Source organism: Hemicordylus capensis, chromosome 5 (assembly GCF_027244095.1).
Source record: "Hemicordylus capensis ecotype Gifberg chromosome 5, rHemCap1.1.pri, whole genome shotgun sequence".
In the NCBI taxonomy this organism is placed as follows: domain Eukaryota; kingdom Metazoa; phylum Chordata; class Lepidosauria; order Squamata; family Cordylidae; genus Hemicordylus; species Hemicordylus capensis.
This window is the reverse complement of record NC_069661.1, coordinates 187477266-187497292: the sequence shown is the minus strand read 5'-3', so window position 1 is coordinate 187497292 and position 20027 is coordinate 187477266. Positions and strand designations below refer to the sequence as shown.

At 45.3% G+C, this 20027-nt stretch overlaps 1 protein-coding gene across 3 annotated transcripts in view; it reads left to right on the top strand.

The window, feature by feature from the left end:
• Positions 1-236: 236 nt before the first annotated feature.
• GRIP1 (glutamate receptor interacting protein 1) overlaps positions 237-20027 on the top strand; it is a 541298-nt gene continuing 521507 nt past the window's right edge. For 2 of the 3 annotated variants that reach the window (XM_053252577.1, XM_053252572.1), the window contains exon 1: positions 237-548. In XM_053252577.1, the coding sequence (XP_053108552.1) occupies positions 494-548 (55 nt within the window). In that variant the 5' untranslated portion in view covers positions 237-493. The remainder of the gene's footprint in view (positions 549-20027) is intronic. The other variant, XM_053252583.1, reaches the window with a different exon arrangement.

The following is a 20027-nucleotide window of genomic DNA, read 5'->3' as shown; positions in this document are numbered from 1 at the left end:
GGGACAAGAGCCCAGCGCGGCGCCGATCACTCGCTCTTCCTCCCTCCTCCCACCATCCGTCCACCCTCCACTGCGCAACCGGCAGCTCCAGCACTCCCACCTGCTGGTGGCGGCGAAGCGAAGCAAGCGACGCCCCCCCCCCATTCACCCCTCTGCGCGCGTATGTCCCCAGCTGAACCGGGGAGAGCCCCCCCTTCCTTCTCCCCCCGCCAGAGCGCGCGGTGCCGCCACCTTGCCCGTCCCTTCCTTCCTTCCTTCCCTGAACGAAGGCAGCTGTTAGCCGTGTAGAACAGCAGCAGCAGCAGCAGCAGCGCCGCCGACCTGGGAGCCGCCGCCTTCGCCTCTGTCCCTTTCTCGCCGCGGTTGCCCTGAGGAGCCGCCACCGCGTTTGCCCAGGCGTGCGGCTCGGGGGAAGAGGAGGCGGTGCTGTTCTCGCCTTGGACTGCAATGTGCTCCCCGCTGCTGTTACTACTGCCGCAGCCTTGAAGGAGCCATGCCGGGCTGGAAGAAGAACATCCCCGTCTGCCTGCAAGCCGAGCAGGAGCGCGGTGAGTGAGCCCCGGAGGAGGCGCCGCGCGGGGGCTTCGGTGGCGCCACAGCAGGGGAGAGCCGAGACCCCCCGCCCCCCAGCCCAGGCGCGCCCCTCCCCCACTCCCTCAGGTGCTCTCTGTCTTGCACGGAGCCCTCCGGGAGGCGGGAAAGGAAAGGAGGGCGTGGGGAGGGGGATTGCCCAGCAGACGGGGGAGTGTCTGATGCAGAGGCACCTGAGGGTGGTGGAGGGGGCGGCACGTCCTCCCACCGCGAGTTAACTTTTCTTTGCTTTGGCGCCTTGCTTGCTTCCTTCCAGTTTGGGATTGGGAAGGGGGAGGAGAGGGTGGTGGTACTAGTAGTAGGAGCCGTCGTCGTCCCTCCCTTCGTGCTTCCCTGGGGCCTGGCTTCTGTTTGTTCAGCTGGTATCCTTGGCGAAGTTTAATTCCCTACTCTTTAGGGGCCCGCTGGCTTGTTCTGTAAGGAAAAACGTGGCAAGGCAGAGACATCTTGGGTCCAGAGTGTGTTATGGAGAAGGAGGAAGAGGAGAGTAGGACACGCCTGATGTGTCCTTTCCAGGTTACACTGGTGGAATTGCACTGGTGAATTTTACTCGTGGAGAGATTAAAGTTCGGGCACATCCACAGAGGGTGGTTCTGATACAGCTTCCACGCCCTTCAAACCACGCAAAATGTAGACCTAGCCCACAAGCGTTCTCCTCTCGCCGTGGCAAAGCATGCAGCTGTGGTGTCAGGGCAGATAGTACTGTATGCAGAGGGAAAGGATATACAGTGTTAGTGGGGTACAACTTCTGAAATGGCTGGTTTTGTAGTAAAGTGGCACCCAACTATGAATGCATGACCACCTGCTGTTAGCTCGTTCATAATGTTATGATTCTCTCCTCCCCCCTCTCTCTCTCACGTTAAGGGATTCTTCTATTAAAGCTACATGTTTGGTTACTGAGTCCTATTGGTCTTCCTTCCAAATAGTGTGTTAGTTTTTACTTGGTTTTGGAAGTATCATAAGACCAACCTGATGGAATAATACTTTTTCTTTTTTCATGGGCATTCTGAATGTTTAGTGCCGCTTGTAGTAATGACTCTTGGACCTGAGATGTTCCTAAAATAATAATATATTATTGTTTATGATTCTTGTTTTAAAAATAAGAATAGTTGGCACTCCTAACGCCTATTCCAGCAGTGAACAAAACTCTCTTTTGCAAGTGCTCAACCTTTCTGAACTGTTCTTGGTGTGGTGTGCTCACTGCTTTTATTAGGCTCGGTGGGAGAGCTTGCAGGGTGTTCTATTCTATTACTGCTATTATTGTTGTGCCTTGTATTTTGTCCATCTTAAAAACTGTAGTTCAAGAAGGAAATCCACTAACTATTGTCAGAAATGACATTTGGCACACACTTCTCTCTAACACATTTTCAAAGCAACTATTAGTCTCCATTGGTGGGCAAAGGGTTTCTAGACTTCATATTTTTTAACACCAACTATTACCTTTGGGGAGGTTTCACAGGTGCCCAAGAACAATCTGCTTAAAAAGAGCATCCTCAGTTGAGGTCAGGATTCCAAAAAGCCTTGAAGAGTAAAACATTTTCAGAATTATGATCAAGGTCAATGGTATCTGAAATGTTTTGTGGTTTTAGCTACTTTGGAGGGGAAAACAACTTTCCAAACCTATTTAAATAAGGGCTTTGAGAGCCAGATGTGGTTGGCAATTGGAAGCAAAAGGGAAACAAATGTTTTGCATGTCAATAGAGGTTATTTAGTTTCCATTAAGTTCTGTTTCAACACACTGGACTTGATGTTTTCTGGTATTTTTTTCCAAAATCAACAATGCTTTGGATGCATTGTACATTCAGATTACATCTATAATGATTTCAGAGGTAAGCTATCTCATTTGGGGAGGTGTGTAATTTGAAGGTGAACTGCCTCATTTCAGCTGTGATATGTCAAGAAGTTGCAGACTTTTTATGTATACTACTGATAAAAATGTAATGTATAAGTTGCACACATTCCTCTAGATGGTGGGGCAGATCTTTGGTTTGCAAGAAGTGACTAATGAGATGATGAAATCTGTTGCTCCTCTGATGTTTACTGGGTATATATGGAAGTATTAGCAAGAAAGACTACCTCAGAAACATTAACTATGAAGCTTCCTGATCCGGACAAAGAAATAAATGTTTAGTTTTTAAAATTGCAAATAGAAATCTGCTTAGAAGACTTTCCTCTTTATTGCTAAGGTCTATTATGAATGTCAAAAGTAATCATATACAAACATTCTCCTCATTTTTTAAAAAAGTTAACTGAACTGTGAGCATTCAGGCAATGGTTACATTGTTCTTTTCTTAGCATAATAGTATACTAAATCACATCTGAAGGCAACATGCACATTTTCACTTGAATAAACTTGCATATTCTTGAGAAACAAAGAATTGGATAGATGACTGCATTGTCACAAAGTGAACTAGCTCACTTTTTAAAATACAGCAAAAATCCAAAATGATATAATCTCTGCATACCAGAAACAGTTATACTGGAGAATCATTACTGTGCATAAAAATAAGAATCAGGAATGGATGTGTGGTTTGTGCTTTTTTTATTTTTTAGTATTGTGCAGTAGAACAATTGCCTTTGGATGTCTTCTTTTGTGCAGCAGTAGATACACTGTTTTGTAAACAGTTCTCATGCTTGTTTGGTTTTTTAAAAGGTCTATTTTCATGAGAGAATTTAACAAACCCATCTTCACAAATTATTATTGCTCAGTTTTCTTTTTTTGCACAGTAAATAAAAAGCGCTTTAGGTTTCTGAGGTAGAGTTCATTTTATATTGCTCAAGCTTAGCTAATCGATTTAGCAAAATTTCAGTGCTGCTTCAGATTCAATTACCTTGCTTTCCTTTGGACATAAGGAAAGTATAAAGTGATCAAAATAAATAATTGTTTTTGTGTTAGGATATGAAGAGGAAACCAAATAAACCTTTTAAACTAACCTGAAAAATGCATAGTATTGTAATGAAATGAAGATGCATCTTTCCTATTTAGTATGCTACTGACTTAGAAAGCAGTTACAAATATAGTTAAATTCTGATTCAGGGCCAGTTTGTTTACATCTCCCTCTGCTGTTAGTAGATAATATTTCTGTTCTGAAGTTCCTTTTCAGAAAAAAAAATTGGCTAGATTTCTAGCTATTATTTTAATGCCCTTTAATGTACCAACAAACCTATTTCCAAAATATGAATGTATTGATTTTGTGAGCTGTGTGTAATGCACATGTAATAACAGAGTAATGTAGAAAGTCTGGTATTCTACTGTGATCTTGTGCCGGGGATGTCTGAAAGAGGTGATTTTTGCCATCAACATCCACTTCAGCACAATAAGCTTGATCAACTTTAGATGAAGCTGCCCAAATTACATTTTCCTTCAAAACATGCTAGAAAGAATCCTGAATAATTTTACAGCCAACTTGAACTCCATTGGTTTTTCTACTTTAGTTGCTTCTTTCCTTCAAATGTAACCTTATGTCTGTGCCTTTGCCTTGAAAAATTAACATGCACTATTACATGTTTATTCTGTGTTAACTATTAATACTAAATATTCTAGAAACCACAAAAGATGAAATGTTGCCTTTACTAACTGGCCCTATCCACCCCCAGCACAGTACCTCCAGTGACTGTTGCTGGTGTCTGTCTTATGTTTCTTTTTAGATTGTGAGCCCTTTGGGGACAGGGATCCATCTTATATTTATTTATTGTTTCTCTGTGTAAAGCGCCCTGAGCCATTTTTGGAAGGGCAGTATAGAAATCAAATAAATAAATAAATAAATAAATAAATACTAAACAGAGGTACAGTAGCCTGAGCTGAGGAAAACCTTCTCCCCTGTCTTTCTAGTTCTGAACTCCAGCCTCCGACCTGATTTCTGCATCTGCACCTAGATGAAATGTATCCTCTTCTCCGCCAGCTGCCTTCTTAATCTCCTACTTGTACACTAACTACCTTCCTTTGTCCCATTCTTCTTTTATGCTCATAACTCTGCTTTTTCCTCTTGCTGGTTTGTTTTGTTCCTTTAGTCCTTCTCCAGCTCCTTCATTTCCTCATTCCTCCAATCTTTCTTTTTATCTGCACCAGCACCTTTGTCCAGTAGCATGAGGGGAAAGCCACCCCCCCAGCATATAAATATTTGTAAGATAAGACTTGAAATACCTGAGGCTGTAGGAAAATTGATGTTTACAATGCAGTAATTTAATTAAAGTAATAACTTATACTATTCATAAGGTTTTAGGAATAGGATAATATTAATAATATATGAAATATTGCTGGGTCTAGGGCTGAGGTTTGTAGTACAGCTTTTTACTTTGAGTAGTCTTGCATAATATGCTACCTGGCAGCCATGTTTGTTATGCACATGCCTTCTCTGTTCATATATAAAGTGAAGGTATGTGTGTACATTTTATATTGCTCAAGCTTATATTGTTCATTTTGTATTGGGCAAAGTGCATGGGTGAGAAGAGCTGAATTCTCTTAGTTACCCTATCCAAACTCCCTGTGCTCCATTGCCCTGTGTACTTTTCTCCTGAACTCTGAAGTGAGCTGGATTGGGAAGAAAGTGTCTGGGAGAAGGTAGGGTAGGAGGTTTGAGTTCTCCTTGCCTGCATGTTTCTTCTGATGTTAAATTTAGACCTATAAAAGAAAGGAAAGATTGTGCCTTACTCCCGATTTCTGTGTCAGTGAGGCAAATCCACGAACAGCTAGCAGGATTACCCTTATTTGAAGTTTGGTTGTTAGGGTGTAATTTTAAGAACACTTATGTAGAAGTGTCACTGAAATTAAAGGGAGCTACTTACTAATAAGAATAACATGAGCCAGCAGTGTGATGCAGCTGCTAAAAAAGCTAATGCATTCTTGGGCTGCATTAGTGGAAACATAGTGTTCAGAAAATGAGAAGTGATTGTTCCAGTTTGTTCTGTGCTGATCCAGCCTCACTTGGAATTCTGTGCCCAATTTTGGGCCCCAGATTTTAAAAAGGGTTATGATGAACTTGGAACATGTTCAGAGGAGGAGGGATCTGGAATCAAGTCCCATAAGGAATGGTTGGAGGAGCTGGGTATATGTAACTGAGAAGAAAGGTCAAATATAACTACCTTCAAAAATGTGAAGGACTGTCATGTAGAAGGAGGAATGTACTTGTTCTTTGTTGCCCATGTGGCAGGACTAGAACTAATGGGTTGAAATTACAAGGAAGCAGATTTTAAACTGACAAGAAGAGTTTCCTAATGGTGAGAGCTGTTCATCAGTGGAACAGTCCCCTTGTGCAATTGTAGGCTCTCCTTCTCTAGAGGCTTTCATACAGAGCAGCCACCTGTCAGGAATGCTGTAACATGTAGTTCCTAACCTGAGGTATTCCAGATGTTGAACTACAACTCACATCATCCCTAGCTACAATGAATTGTAGTTGGGGATGATGAGAGTTGTAGTTCATTAGCATTGACAAGCAACTTGTGCCAGGAAGAAAAAACCCTTGCCTCTATTTGGATCACTCATTCAAATCCTGAACCAATATCTGGAATTCCCTTATTACTTCCTTTGTACATTAAAAGGGATAACAACTTTATCACCTTTGGAATTTTCCAGAGGGACAAGGGAAAGGAAAGGTTGTGCTGTCAAGTCAGTGTTGACTCCTGGCGACCACAGAGCCATGTGGTTTTCTTGGTAGAATACAGAAGTGGTTTACCATTGCCATCTCCTGCACAGTATGAGATTATGCTTTTCAGCACCTTCCTATATCACTGCTGCCTGATGTAGGTGTTTCCCATATTCTGGGAAAACATTCTGGGAAACACACCAGTGGGGATTCGAACCAACAGCCTCCTGCTCTCTAGGCAGGTTGCTTCCCCACTGACCCTATAAAATGTCTTAGCTCATAGGGCTAGGGGTGTGCCAAGCCGGTTCAATTCAAACGTGGTTGGAAAAGAACTGGCAAGTCGAACCAAACTGGTCTCCAAAAAGGGATGCTGGTCCGATCCAAACCAGCCCCAGTTCTAATGAACCGGTTTGGAACCGGTTGGGAGGCATGCCTGTAAAGGGGAATCCAGTGAGGATTCCCCTTTACAAGCAAAGGGGGGAACCCTGTCTAACTTTAAAAAAAATCCTAATAGGGATGAGTGAGAGGGCACCTGTAGTCTGAGGGCTGTACTCTCTAGTCTGTACTCTCAGACTACAGTTGCCCTCATGCCCGTCCCATTAGGATTTTTTTTAGGTAGGCAGGGTTCCTCCCTTGCATGTAATTCTTACCAGATTCCCCTTTCAGGCATGCCCCTTCAAACAGCCAAACCGATCCAGCCCAGTTCCATACTCAGACCAAACCAAGTGCCAGTTCTACTTGAACTAGCTCACGGTCCAGTGGTCTGGTTCGAGTTTGGCTCCAACTTGAACCGAACTGCTGGAATCTGTTCCTGCACACCCCTACCTGAAGCTCCTTGCTTGCTCTCTGTGGGTTTTCCATATGGTGGCCTTTCTGAAGTCTTTTGACATGGGAGCTTGGTGGCAAGAGCTGGCTGCTACTGCCCAACAACCTGCCTGGCTTAGCACCCAGCTGTGTGCTCAAAACCTGTTCCTAAACCAGCTCTGCACAACATATAGGCCAGGGGTACCTTTTTGCTGGCCTGAAGGATTGCTCCCTTCCACTTGGATTCTCCTGCTAGGGATGTGCATGAACCTGTTCGGCGTTCTATTCGTAGAACACCAAACCGGATTGGAACCCCTGTGTTTGAACCAGTTTGAACACTGGGGTGAAGGTGGCTTTAAGGATGGGGGCAGGTGCACTTACCCCCCGCAATGATTACCCCCCCTGTTGTGGACGGTCCATATCAACATATCAGAACCAGAGGTACCAACTCAGAAGTATGTGAAATATAGGCCTGTGTCTGATTTCATTTTATATTAAGAGATCAATTAGATCTGCCTGGGTAATGCTTGGTAAATGATTTGTAGAGGCAGGGGTAATCTAGCATTGGTTATCAGCGTCTGTGGAAACTCACTGAGACAATGGGTCAGGCTTAATTACCAGTCTCACACTGCTGAAATTAACCTGCTGTCCAGTAATCCCCTTAACTCACTGACAGGATGCTTCTGCCATGTCCAAATGTGTTGATTAACTCGCCTCACACATGTGCCCCTTTTTGATGTTACTTTGAATATTCTTTTGTTATAAATACACACTAGATAGAGGTACACAAGAAATAATGTAATTGCTGTCTCACACAAATAGAAACTAATTCTCCCGCTAACTCCTGACTTTTAACACCTTTTGGGACCAGGCTAGCACATCTGGGGGCCCATTTGCTCAGATATGCAGATTTGCTTTGGGCTATGTCCCCTCCTCAAGATAGCAGCTAACAGAAGATGAGATTGAGATCTCTCTGAACTGACCAAATATCCTGAGAGATTTTTGATATTAAAAGACAATATTCAGAGGATAACAGGAATAAATGCCTTTTGTGATCCAGAAGACTCAAATGGACATCAAAGGATGGAACCACTATAATAAGGAGTCTCTGAACATGGCAGATTAGCAATCTTGTGCCTACACCAAGATTTGCTCCCAGCAATGCTAGAGTTTGTTGCTAAGCCGCGGGGCTAGAGGCAGGAACTCTGTCCATGGACAGGAACTGTCTCCTACAAGCAGTCTTGTGCCTACGGGCAATCTTTTGCCTAGAGCTGCTCAACAAGGATCCCAGAGTTTGCTGCTAAGCTGCGGGGCAAAGCAGGAACTCTCTTCATGGACAGGAGCTGTCTGTGACTTCTACTGCACAGTGAGAAGTCAAGACTTCCCCAGCCATGGTGCTCTGGCTCTCAGCCGTGATCTGAGCAACTGCAAACGCTCCTGTCTCCCGCCAAGCGCCTCGCTCCTTCAAGCTGAAGAGATTCACCGCTCTCAAGTCTCTCTGATCCTGGTAATATTCTGCTGCATTACAAGCCTTGGGCCCCCCATCCTTTCCCCTGCTCCCTTCCCCTCTCCCCCTACTAATTCCTGACCTCCCCCAAACCATGCCAGCCCTCAGCCTTCCTTCCCCCCCTTTTTCCGTCTGTATCTGAATTGTATTAGGCTCTAGGAAGATTTAATACACACACATATGGTAGTTAGGAACACTGGTTGTGGCTAGGATGTTCTGTTTTAAAATACTGTTAGTAATATTGATAGAGTGTTCTGCTTTCTGCTAGATTATGTTGTTATTCCTTTATACTCAATAAAGCCCATTGAATCTTTGAGGATTGGTTTGATCTCCTTTCTTCCATGTGCCCAGATACTACATGGTCACCATATAAAAGAACTTGGTCACTTGGTGACACTATGAGCCAGACCTAATTTTGTATACTAGCTAATGAGCATATTTAGTATATAAATCAGGCCCGGAATGTAACACCCCTGCCATGCTTACCCCTCCAGCACTCTGCGTAGAAATAGTCCTGCGGGGCGGCAGCATATCTCTTTGCCACCTCATTGTTGCGGTGACCGGAAGTCACTGAAATGCTTGCGTGCATGTGTCATATATCACATGCATGCACGATGTGCCCACCCGCAATGCACACACAACACTTCCAGTGACTTCTGGTCACTGCAACAATGGGGCGGCAAGGAGGTACGCTGCCACCCCACAAGACTATTTCTATGCAGGGTGCTGGAGGGGGAAGTGTGGCAAGGGGGAAGAAGTGCACCCTCCCCTGTCCTTAAAGCCACCCCACCACTCTATCGGTTCAAAAGGAGCCAGTTCCGTGCACATACCTCTCTCCTGCCTCTGGGAGTCACTCATAAAAAGTGTCCTGAACCTGCAATGTTGCCCTAGCAGGATGTTCCCTGGGATGGAGGCAAGATGAGTCTGCTGACGCAAATCATCTGACAGCCGATACACAGCCAAACAATCAAAAGAACATAGGAAGCTGCCTTCTATGAGTCAGACCATCTAGCTCAGTATTGTCTCCACAGACTGGCAGCAGCTTATCCAGGGTTGCAGGCAGGAGTTTCTCTGAGCCCTACAACCTTTTGCATGCATGTATGCAGATGCTCTTCTGAGAGCAGTCCCATCCCATGAGGGGAATAACTTGGAGTGCTCACATGTAGTCTCCCATTCAAATGCAAACCAGTCAAAGGAGTGTGGGGTCTTGGCAACTCACGAAGGCTCTACACGTGATCAGAGTGCAAAGTCAAAGGGTTCTGTGGGGAGAGCAGGCTATCCCTGCAGATGATCAATCATCCTTTGGGCAGGCGGATTGCCTGCCCAGATGAGCAGTAGCTTTGCTCTGGCACTCCTGCGACCGGATGCAACTTGCTTGGGTGCTCTGGGGATTGGGTGAAGGGAGACACCACGTTGCAGCACCCCACCCCCCAGAGCCCCAATAATGCACCATGCTAGTGCACGGTACATCTCTGGGGTCCCCTCTCCCCCTCCCCAAGTGTGTCAGCTGTGGCTGCAAGCAGCTGAGGCAGACATACGATCAATTAACCTATTTTGGGGACACACTTGCACCCAAAACCTGGGTTAAGCAGCAGGCTCCGTAAGCGGGCTTGCCACCGAGCCTCCGCCGGGTGCTATGTGGCTCCTGTTGCTGCACACGAGCACAGAAACTGGGCTGGGCTCTCTTAGCCCGGTTTCTGCTGCCCATGAGAATTGCCTTACTGAGTGCAATATCCCCAGTGGGGGGTTGGGAATCACATACTGGGAGAGAAAGGAGAGCAGCAGCTCTCATGGGGTCTTGAGGGCAAGGTCTGCTCTCTGAAGCAGCCAAAAGTCACTCCCATGAATGTGGGGGTTTAAACACAGTAGGGAAAGCATCAATGATGAAAACACAGAACGTGCAGGGCTGCGTGTGCTGGCTCCTGGTGGGGGCTCCTGGTGGGGAGAAGGATATATAATGGGAAGACATGAGGAACAAGCTGACTGCAACCCCTCCCTCCTTTACTGAGGCTCTGGGGAAGGGACAAAGAAGGGGAACAGTGGAAATGCCATAGAAAGTAAGGGTGTGCATGAACTGAGGTTCAAGCACAGATTCAGTGGTGAACCAGTTCAGCGCCATGGGGAGGGGAGCAACGAGTAGGAGCTTTAAGAAAGAGGAGAGCAGGTCCTTACCTGTTTGCTGCCTCCCCATGCAGTTTCCTGCTGGGATTGTGCACATCCCAGGTACCTGCATTTGATGTCAGCATGCACATGGCATCTGCATATGGCATCCACACATGCGTGGTAAGGTAAGGGCCTGCTTTCCTCTTTCTTAAAGCTCCTGTTTGCTGCTTCCTGCTCCGTGGTGCCGAACCAGTTCTGAACTGAACCTACGTTCGAACCTCAGGTTGTGAACACCCTTCTCTTTCCCTCACTCTGTCATCTTCCTCTCTACTACCCAAAGGAATGAAAGTCCGAATTCAGGGCTAGTATTGGGTGTTCATCTTTTGTTTGTAAGAGGTTCTCAGGATTGGGTGTACCATTCTTTATGTCTGGTCCTTTGCCTGTTTACATGGCTTTAAAGTCCCACTATGTTCGTTAGAACTTGTTGCTGCCCAGATAACCATGCAGAAGGCTGCAATCTTTGTTTTTAGAAAGTGTGTGTGTGTTTTAGTGCATGGATTCTGGGAGTGACTGAATAAGGAACTGAAAATGCAGTTATGCTTGCAAATGTTTTGCTACATTAAATTATGCAGCTTTAGTGACTCCAATAAAACACTTGTGCAGATTCAGCCTGCAGTGTTTGAAGTTGCATGAGTAGATAAATGATCACAGATATTTGTACATCAAGGGATTTGTAATATGACTTGAACTTGCTGTTTTAAAGTGTTCTTAACTATTTAAAAACAAAAAGTTCTTTTACTGATGTTAGAATACACAAATTAAATATTACACATCTACATGTTTTACATTTTCTCTCTCCTTGTCTTTCTTAAATGCTATACTATATTTCTAATAACTGCTTTAATGTTTTTAATTCTGAATTTTAATGTAAGAATTAATACACTGAAAATTGATGCTGGGCCCCACACACCAAGTCATGGTTGGTTCTGGCCCATTGGAACATTTGAGTTGTGAACCCTTACCATAAGGAATCACTGGAGGACTGCTGAATTGCTAGGTTGGAACACTGGCCTGTGGGGTCCAAGGTTGCTCAGCTGAAATCTCTCATCACTGAGCATGCCTTACATGGATCTGTTGTGGACAGACTTGCACTGGCCTGGCCTTGAACACTCTTGGAACTGAAGAGTCTTTGGGGTGCTCTCTGTGGGCCTGACATGGATTAAGCCCTGTGGTTGACTAACAGCCTCCTCACTCCCATTTTAAATGCTGGAGCCACTGAGGCTGGGCACTTCCCTATGTGGGCTTGCCTCAGGCTAACCCCTGTGTCTGACAGAATAGTTTATGTTGGGGCTGCTGCCAGCAACCCTCTATGTGATTTGGAGCTGTGGGCACACAACCTCCATCTTGGGTACTTGAGTTCACAGGATCATGAACTCTGCACATTTATTATTTATTTATTTATTTGATTTATATACCGCCCTTCCAAAATGGCTCAGGGCGGTTTACAATTAAAACAACTTACAAAACAATGAAAAGCTAAAACAAATTAAAAACAATAAAACAACAACAATTTAAAAACATTTTAAAACAAAAATTAAACATTGTCCCCAGACCCCAGCTCAAGAAAACACGTAGACTTAGTATGGAAGAAAAGGGCCACAACTTTGTTAACTATTACACAAAGCATGGCAGACTGGAACACCAGGTGATTAATCACCCTTAGAGAACAGTGCGGGCCAATAGAAGCAGGTCAGAACTCTGAAATCCTACCCAGCGCCCTACTGGGCAACACACCCTGGCTCGGGAATGGGCAGGTACACTCCACCCAATTCCTTCAAAGCCGACCCCCCCTTCTGTAAGAGAGGATCTGGATACTTCTAGGCATTCGTCCACCCTGGACCGCACAGCCCAAAGGTTGGAGAAGTCCTGAAGCAGGGTTCATGGCAATCATTCTCCCCGTGCCGCACAGGCTACAAAGGAGCGATTAACCAATCACCCCTTTTACATATCCAAGGGTGCTCACCGATGTTCTAACCCTCAAATTACCACCCCGCCCACACTGTTCCTGCCATTGTGGCTGACCTAACTCTAACTACGCACCCAGGACACAGAACGGAGTAGGTGAAAAAAACCCCAACAGTGGCCAATGCATTGGGAGCAAAAAATTCCTACTCGGCCCCTCCAGGCGGCCAGTCGCTAGACCCGCTCTGTACCGGGGGGGAGGGAGGGGAGAGCTCCTTCTCCTGTGGTTACCTGGTCCCAACTGAAGAGAGAATGAAGAATGAATGAAGAATGGAGAATGGGGCGGGGATCGGCCAATCCTGGCCGAAACCCCACCCCTTGACCAAAAGGGTCAAACGGAACCCTTCCTGGTCTTCGTGCAGGACAGGCTGGGACAAACTCCCTCCCATCTGCACAAGGCCGGGGGTGTGTGTTAAGTAATTAAAAACCCTAAATCAAATTAAAAATTAAAAATTTAAAAAAATATATATTTTTTTAAAGCCCTGAAAGGCCAGGCCAAACAAATATGTTTTAAGGGCCCTCCTGAAGGACAACAGAGAACTTGAATTACGGATTTCCACAGGGAGCGCATTCCACAGCCCCGGAGCAGCCACAGAGAAGGCCCGCCTCCGAGTCGCCACCAGACGAGCCGGTGGCAACTGGAGACGAACCTCCCCAGATGACCTTAATGTGCGGTGGGAATCGTGCAGAAGGCGCTCTCCAAGGTAACTTGGACCTAAGCCATTCAGGGCTTTAAAGGTAATCACCAGCACTTCGTATTTTGCCCGGAAACATATCGGCAGCCAGTGTAGTTGTTTCAAAATAGGCGTAATATGGTCTCTCCGGGTTACCCCAGAGACCAATCTGGCTGCCGCATTCTGAACTAATTGAAGTTTCTGAACTACGTACAAAAGCAGCCCCACGTAGAGCGCATTGCAATAGTCAAGCCGGGAGGTTACCAGCTGGTGCACCACTGTTTTTAGGTCATCCTCCTCAAGGAATGGACGCAGCTGTCGAATCAGCCGAAGCTGATAGAAAGCACTCCTGGCCATGGCCTCCATCTGAGAGACCAGGGTGAGGCCTGGGTACAGGAGTACTCCCAAGCTGCGCACCTGCTCCTTCCGGGTGAGTGTAACCCCATCCAGCACAGGGAAATCTAACTCACTCCTCAGATTCTGAGCCCCCACAATGAGCACTTCCGTCTTGCTTGGATTCAGCTTCAATTTGTTCTCCCTCATCCAGCCCATTACTGCCTGTAGGCAGGCATTTAAAGAATGAGTGCCATTTCCTGAAGATGAAAAGGAGAAGTCGATTTGGGTGTCATCAGCATACTGATAACACCCAGCACCAAATCTCCTGATGACTTCACCCAGCGGTTTCATGTAGATATTGAAAAGCATTGGTGACAGAATGGAGCCCTGAGGGACTCCATATAACAGCTCCTGCTTTGAGGAGCGACTGTCACCAAGCTCCACTATCTGGGATCTACCCGAGAGATAGGAACGGAACCACCGCAAAGCGGTGCCCCCTATTCCCAACTCCTCCAGGCGACCCAGAAGGATACTATGGTCGATGGTATCGAACGCCGCCGAGAGATCCAAGAGGACCAACAAAGTCACATTCCCTCTGTCGATTCCCCGGTAAAGGTCATCCATCAGGCCGACCAAGGCTGACTCAACCCCATAGCCCGTTCTAAAGCCAGTTTGGAATGGGTCTAGATAATCAGATTCCTCCAAAACAGCCTGGAGCTGGTTAGCCACCACCCTCTCAATTACCTTGCCCAGCCAGGGGAGATTGGAGATTGGCCTATAACTATCCATCGCTGAGGGATCCAGGGAAGGCTTCTTAAGAAGAGGTCTAACTATTGCCTCCTTCAAACAAGGAGGCACCCTACCCTCCCCCAGAGATGTATTTATGATATTAACCAGGCCATCTCCAACAATCTCTCCACTAGATCGAAGCAGCCAGGTCGGGCAAGGATCCAGAGAACAAGTGGTAGGCCGCACCGCTCCAAGCAGTCTGTCCACGTCATCAAGAGTCACAGATTGAAACTGAGCCATCCTAACACTGCAAGAGGGATTGCTGGATACCTCCCTCATGGACTCTGCAGAAATAGTGGAGTCCAAGTCAGCCCGAATACAGGAGATTTTATTCGCAAAGAACCCACTAAAGGCATCACAGCAGAGTCTCTCCGGGAACTGATTTGAGGCAGAAGGAGCAGAAATTATACTCCTCACCACCCGGGATAACTCTGCCGTATGTGAGCCCGCAGACGCAATTCGCGCCGACCAAAAATGTTTTTTTGCCATGCGCACCGCCATTGCATAGGTCTTCAAATGGGTTCTATGCTGCATCCTGTCAAATTCGAGCCGAGTTCTCCTCCACCTGCGTTCCAGTCGCCTACCAAGCCACTTCATCCCCCGCAACTCCTCCGTATACCAGGGGGCCATCTTAGAAGCAGGCCTGGAGGGACGCTTAGGAGCAATAATATCTACTGCCCTGGTGAGTTCTCTGTTCCATGTTCCCACCATGGCATCGATAGAATCACCGGCCGCACCAACATCGAACCCCTCCAAGGCCTTTTGGAAACCCGCTGGGTCCAGCAGCCTTTTTGGACGGACCATCCTAATAGGTCCGCCACCCCTGCAGGGGTGGATTGTGTCCGCGATACCAACCTTAACCAGGTAGTGATCCGTCCATGACAATGGGGTAAACAACGGATTCCCCACCCACGGAACACCCCCCTGATCCGAACAGAAGACCAAATCCAGTGTGTGGCCGGTAACATGAGTTGGTTCAAAAATTAATTGGGATAGGCCCATAGTTGTCATGGCCGCTATGAACTCCTGAGCAGCACCAGACAAGCCAGCCCCAAAGTGGATATTGAAGTCCCCCAGCACCAAAAGCCTGGGAGACTCCATCACCAACTCCGCGACCAGCTCCGTCAGCTCAGTTAGGGAGTCAGTTGGGCAGCGGGGTGAACGGTACACCAACAGAATCCCCAATCTATCCCTAGTTCCCAGCCTCAAAAATACACACTCAATATAGGTCAACTGTCTCACAGGGGCCCTGGTAAGGGAGATAGTATTTTTATGGACCACAGCCACTCCACCCTCCCGCCCACTTCCCCTAACCTGCTCCACAACAGAGTAACCTGGAGGAAGAAGCTGAGCCCACACTGGGCCACTCGCTTCCCCCAACCAGGTCTCAGTTATACATGCCAGGTCAGCTCCCTCATCCATGATTAAATCATGAACAATTTCGGTCTTATTTTGAACCGACCTGACATTACAAAGGAGCAAGGTCAGGCTCTGTGAGTAATTGGTGCTGTTCCCCAAGGCCTGAGAGTTGTCAGAACAGTTGGAAGTAGAGATAGTCACTAAATTACCAACTTCTCTTCCCCTGTAACGGCCAGCTGTTCTGCTAGCGCCAATTCTTCTATTTCCCACCACTACAGCAATAGCTGCCCCCAGGCTGCCATGTGCACCCCCCACATCTGCCCCCTCAGGAGAGCCCAAACACATCCTGTCAACTAGGCCTGGCACAACTCAGGACAATAATAAAAACAGCACTTAAACCCCCCGGGGGGGGGGGAGAAAAGAAAAGAAAAAAAGAAAAATCAGCAACCCTTTATGTGATTTGGAGCTGTGGGCACACAACCTCCATCTTGGGTACTTGAGTTCACAGGATCATGAACTCTGCACATGCTCATATTTGGCAAACTATGCAATTTGGTCACTTAGCACAAGCAGACATGGGGCAACAGTGCCCAAGGTCAGAATAACAAATGGCTGCAGGGAGTCATTTCTCTCTCTTCCTCTATCTCTTTCTCCCATTGTCATCTCTCCTCCCCCTTCTGTCCGCATTTCAACTTGTCAACTGCCATGCTATTAGAGCCTTCATTCCCTTGCTCCTCCTCTTATCTTGTCTTGGGAGCTGCATTAACTGCCTACACAACTGCAGTTGTACCAAGGTTGCCAGTTACCACATTTTACATTATGCCTGCATTTTGTAAATAGTATATCTTATTTTCACAAGCCTTGCTTCTGAATCTGTTGCACCTCCAGGGAACCCTAACCTTGTCTTGCCAATTTTCAGGTGACCGTCCTTTTGTTACAAATTCAGTTTTGAGCAAATCTCCCCCATATTAGTCCACAAGCATAGGTGCAGATATGTGTAGCATATACATGTGTGGGCAAGTGTAAGAGACCATGGGTTTAACAAGGCTTGCATACCTACATTTATACACAGTCTGAGGAAGTCAGACTGAATTATATAGACAAACAAACAGGTGCTACCTAGCAGGTGAAACATGGAGATATACATTAACTTCTAGTCTGCACATCAAGGTTCTATTAAAGATACAGGAATAAGGGCTGATTGAAAGTTGCCAACCCTAGCAGTCACCCATGGTAACAAGTGTGACTATCTGAATGTAACCATTGAGTGCTGCCCAATATAAATGTCGTGTATTGCATGGAGAGGACTTTGCTTACAACAAACTTGTCATTTTGATTTTGGCTCCACTCCCCACGCAAAATCAATGCCTATGGTATTAAAGTAAATTAATCCAAGGATTGTTCATGCAAATTGAAAATGTAGGATTTGCTTCTCCTCTAATGTTTAAATGATGTCATGACCAAATAATTGTTGTCATACATGACATGACATAAGCAGTGGTTTTGCTTAAGGGCTTCCCTCATGGATCAGGTAGTTTCTGCTGTGCTATCATAATTCCTCCTCTTTGGGAGATTGTGAGCAAGTGGCTTACATCAGTCTAACTGCATGGAAAGCAGTTTCATGAAAACAGCTGTCCATGTGATTGTTCATGTGAATTTCTGCATAATCAATTGGGCTTGAGTTTTGACTTCAGAGGGACTTGCTTCAAAATTAGAGTACTTAGGATCATGAACTAGATCAGACGATTGATATATTTTCTTGTGGCATTTTAGATGTCAAGTGCACATTGGAACAACTGTTGCTATTTTCATTTTAATTCTTTTAAAGTTTGACATGATTTTGATTTTTTTTTTAGTTTGTACAGCTATTATCACATGAGTTTCATTTTTAATAAAATATTTGAGTTGTGGTCTCTGTTGACTAATTAGATTGCAATGTAGCTACTAAAGTAAACCCTGTCACTTCAGAAGTGGCATAGAAAAGCCACCAATGTAATGTGATGTATCATTAAAATTCAGGGCATATTTTCTACCAGATTTTCTGCTTAAGCTGCTAAACCAAATCCAGTTATAAGCCACCTAAAACACTTTTGAGGTGACATCTTAAAGAAGGAAGAAGGAAAGAAAGAATTTTCTGACTTGACACTCTTCAGTATTCTTTACAATCAAGCTAAATGAAATCGTTTTATGGGTCTCCTCTGTCAGCTTTATAGCCGATCAACTTTGACAGAAGTGTAGCATACAATGGTTCTTGTTTGTTTATGGTTTGGAATTAAGGCAGCATCACAAATGCAGAGCTTCTTTCAGGCTTGAAATTAGGATGATGACTATTTTTAACTGCTATATATGAAGTTTAAATTCTATGTCTCTATTTTAAATATGTATTTTGTGATGTAATGACTCTTAACTACTGGATGGCTGCTGCTACTAAACCAGATACAGCCCAATAACTTTGCAGAATTAGGTTGTCTTAGGCCCATGGCTGACTTGCCACACAGTGAAACGCTAGGGCTACTGATTGTGGAGTATTTGAATTTTTCAGACTACTCCATACCTGAGTGGGGACTGCAGAACTTAAGCAAATGGTTTTTAGCAGATTACCAATATTGTGCTGTCAAGTCAGTGTCGACTCCTAGTGATCACATTCCATCTTATTTTCTTAGTAGAATACAGGAGTGGTTTACCAGAGCCTCCTCCCATGTAGTGAAGCCACCTAATGGCTCAGTGGGGAAGTAACCTGCTTAGAGAGCAGGAGGCTGTTGATTCAAATACCTGCTGGTGTGTTTCCCAGAATATGGGAAACTCCTATATCAGGTAGCAGCGATATAGGAAGGTGCTGAAGGGCATCATCTCATACTGCATGGGAGATGGCAATGGTAAACCCCTCTTGTATTCTACCAAAGAAAACAACATGCCTCTGTGGTCACCAGGAGTCGACACCGACTCGACAGTATAACCTTTCCTATTGTATGAGACGCTACCTTTCAGTACCTCCCTATGTTGCTGCTGCCCAATATAGGTGACTACAAATGTATTTACTAAGCACACTCTGGGAAGCACACTGGCATGAATTTGAACTAACAGCCTCTTTCACTCTAGGCAATTTTGGAACAAAATATTTCTGATGCTGAATTAATTAATAAATCCGATGAGCATTTTTCAGAATGAGGGGTACTGCTCTCACTCCAAAAGGTAGATTATCCCTCATTTGGCTGCATATTGCGTATTCACAATAGGCCTTGTGTTCCACAGTTGGAGTTTAGTGTTATCTTAACTTCGTTTTCACCATATGTATGTATATACCTACTGTCTTCTTAGTTCTTTCAGCTATGTAATGAAGTAGGCCAGAGTCTTCTAATGTCACAACAAACTGTGCAAAACTGTTTAATATGTTGTGTTTGTTGTTACATGGCTGCCACTTCCATGTGGTCAGATCACCATAGTACAAATGTCTGCATAATAAAACCAAAAACCAAAAAATCCCATAAAAGAGTAAAGGAAACTTCTACTCTCACAGTTTCCCTCAGAGGGCTGGTAGTGCTCTAGTGAAGAGCAACAGAGCAGCAACTGAGGCTTCTTAAGTATACTGAACAAAGTTACTAAGGTTTATTACTTTACAACCAAATTATAACAGTCCTATTCTGAGTGAAAGATCATCCTAACAGAAAAATAACAGTCTCAAGTGGCCAGTAAGAAATACAAACTGACCAATCAGTCTGCAGAACTGATGACTGACATGTACATTTGAAAGTCTACCCCAAGACCAAAGACAGTTTACATACACACAAATCCCAACAAGTGCTGGTCTAGGAAGTAACTGTGGGTTGTATCCTAAGAAAATTAGGATTCCCAACTCCCACTGATATTAATGAGACTTAAGTTAGCCCCTTGAGTATCTTGTCTCATAACTTTCAGTGGTGCTTAAGCAACCTATACAACACCTTGTAATTCACCCAACTCATGTAATGCTTGCCTACAAACACAACTCAACATTGCACTGAGCTGCACAGAAGTAGTACTATGCCACAACAGTAGTCCTCACTCTTTAGTCTAAATGGTCTTTTTACTGCCATATAGCACGTATACATTTCTAGAACTTGACTGAAAGCGAGTGTCAGTTTGGCTATGCAAAAGCATCTGTCATTTGAGATCTCTCTCTGCCTTCCTCACCCTTTCTCTCATATTTTCTTTTATTCTTTTCTTCCCTGGGGATATCGCCCTCACATGAAGTGCTGTCATCTAGACTGGACAGTGGGGGAA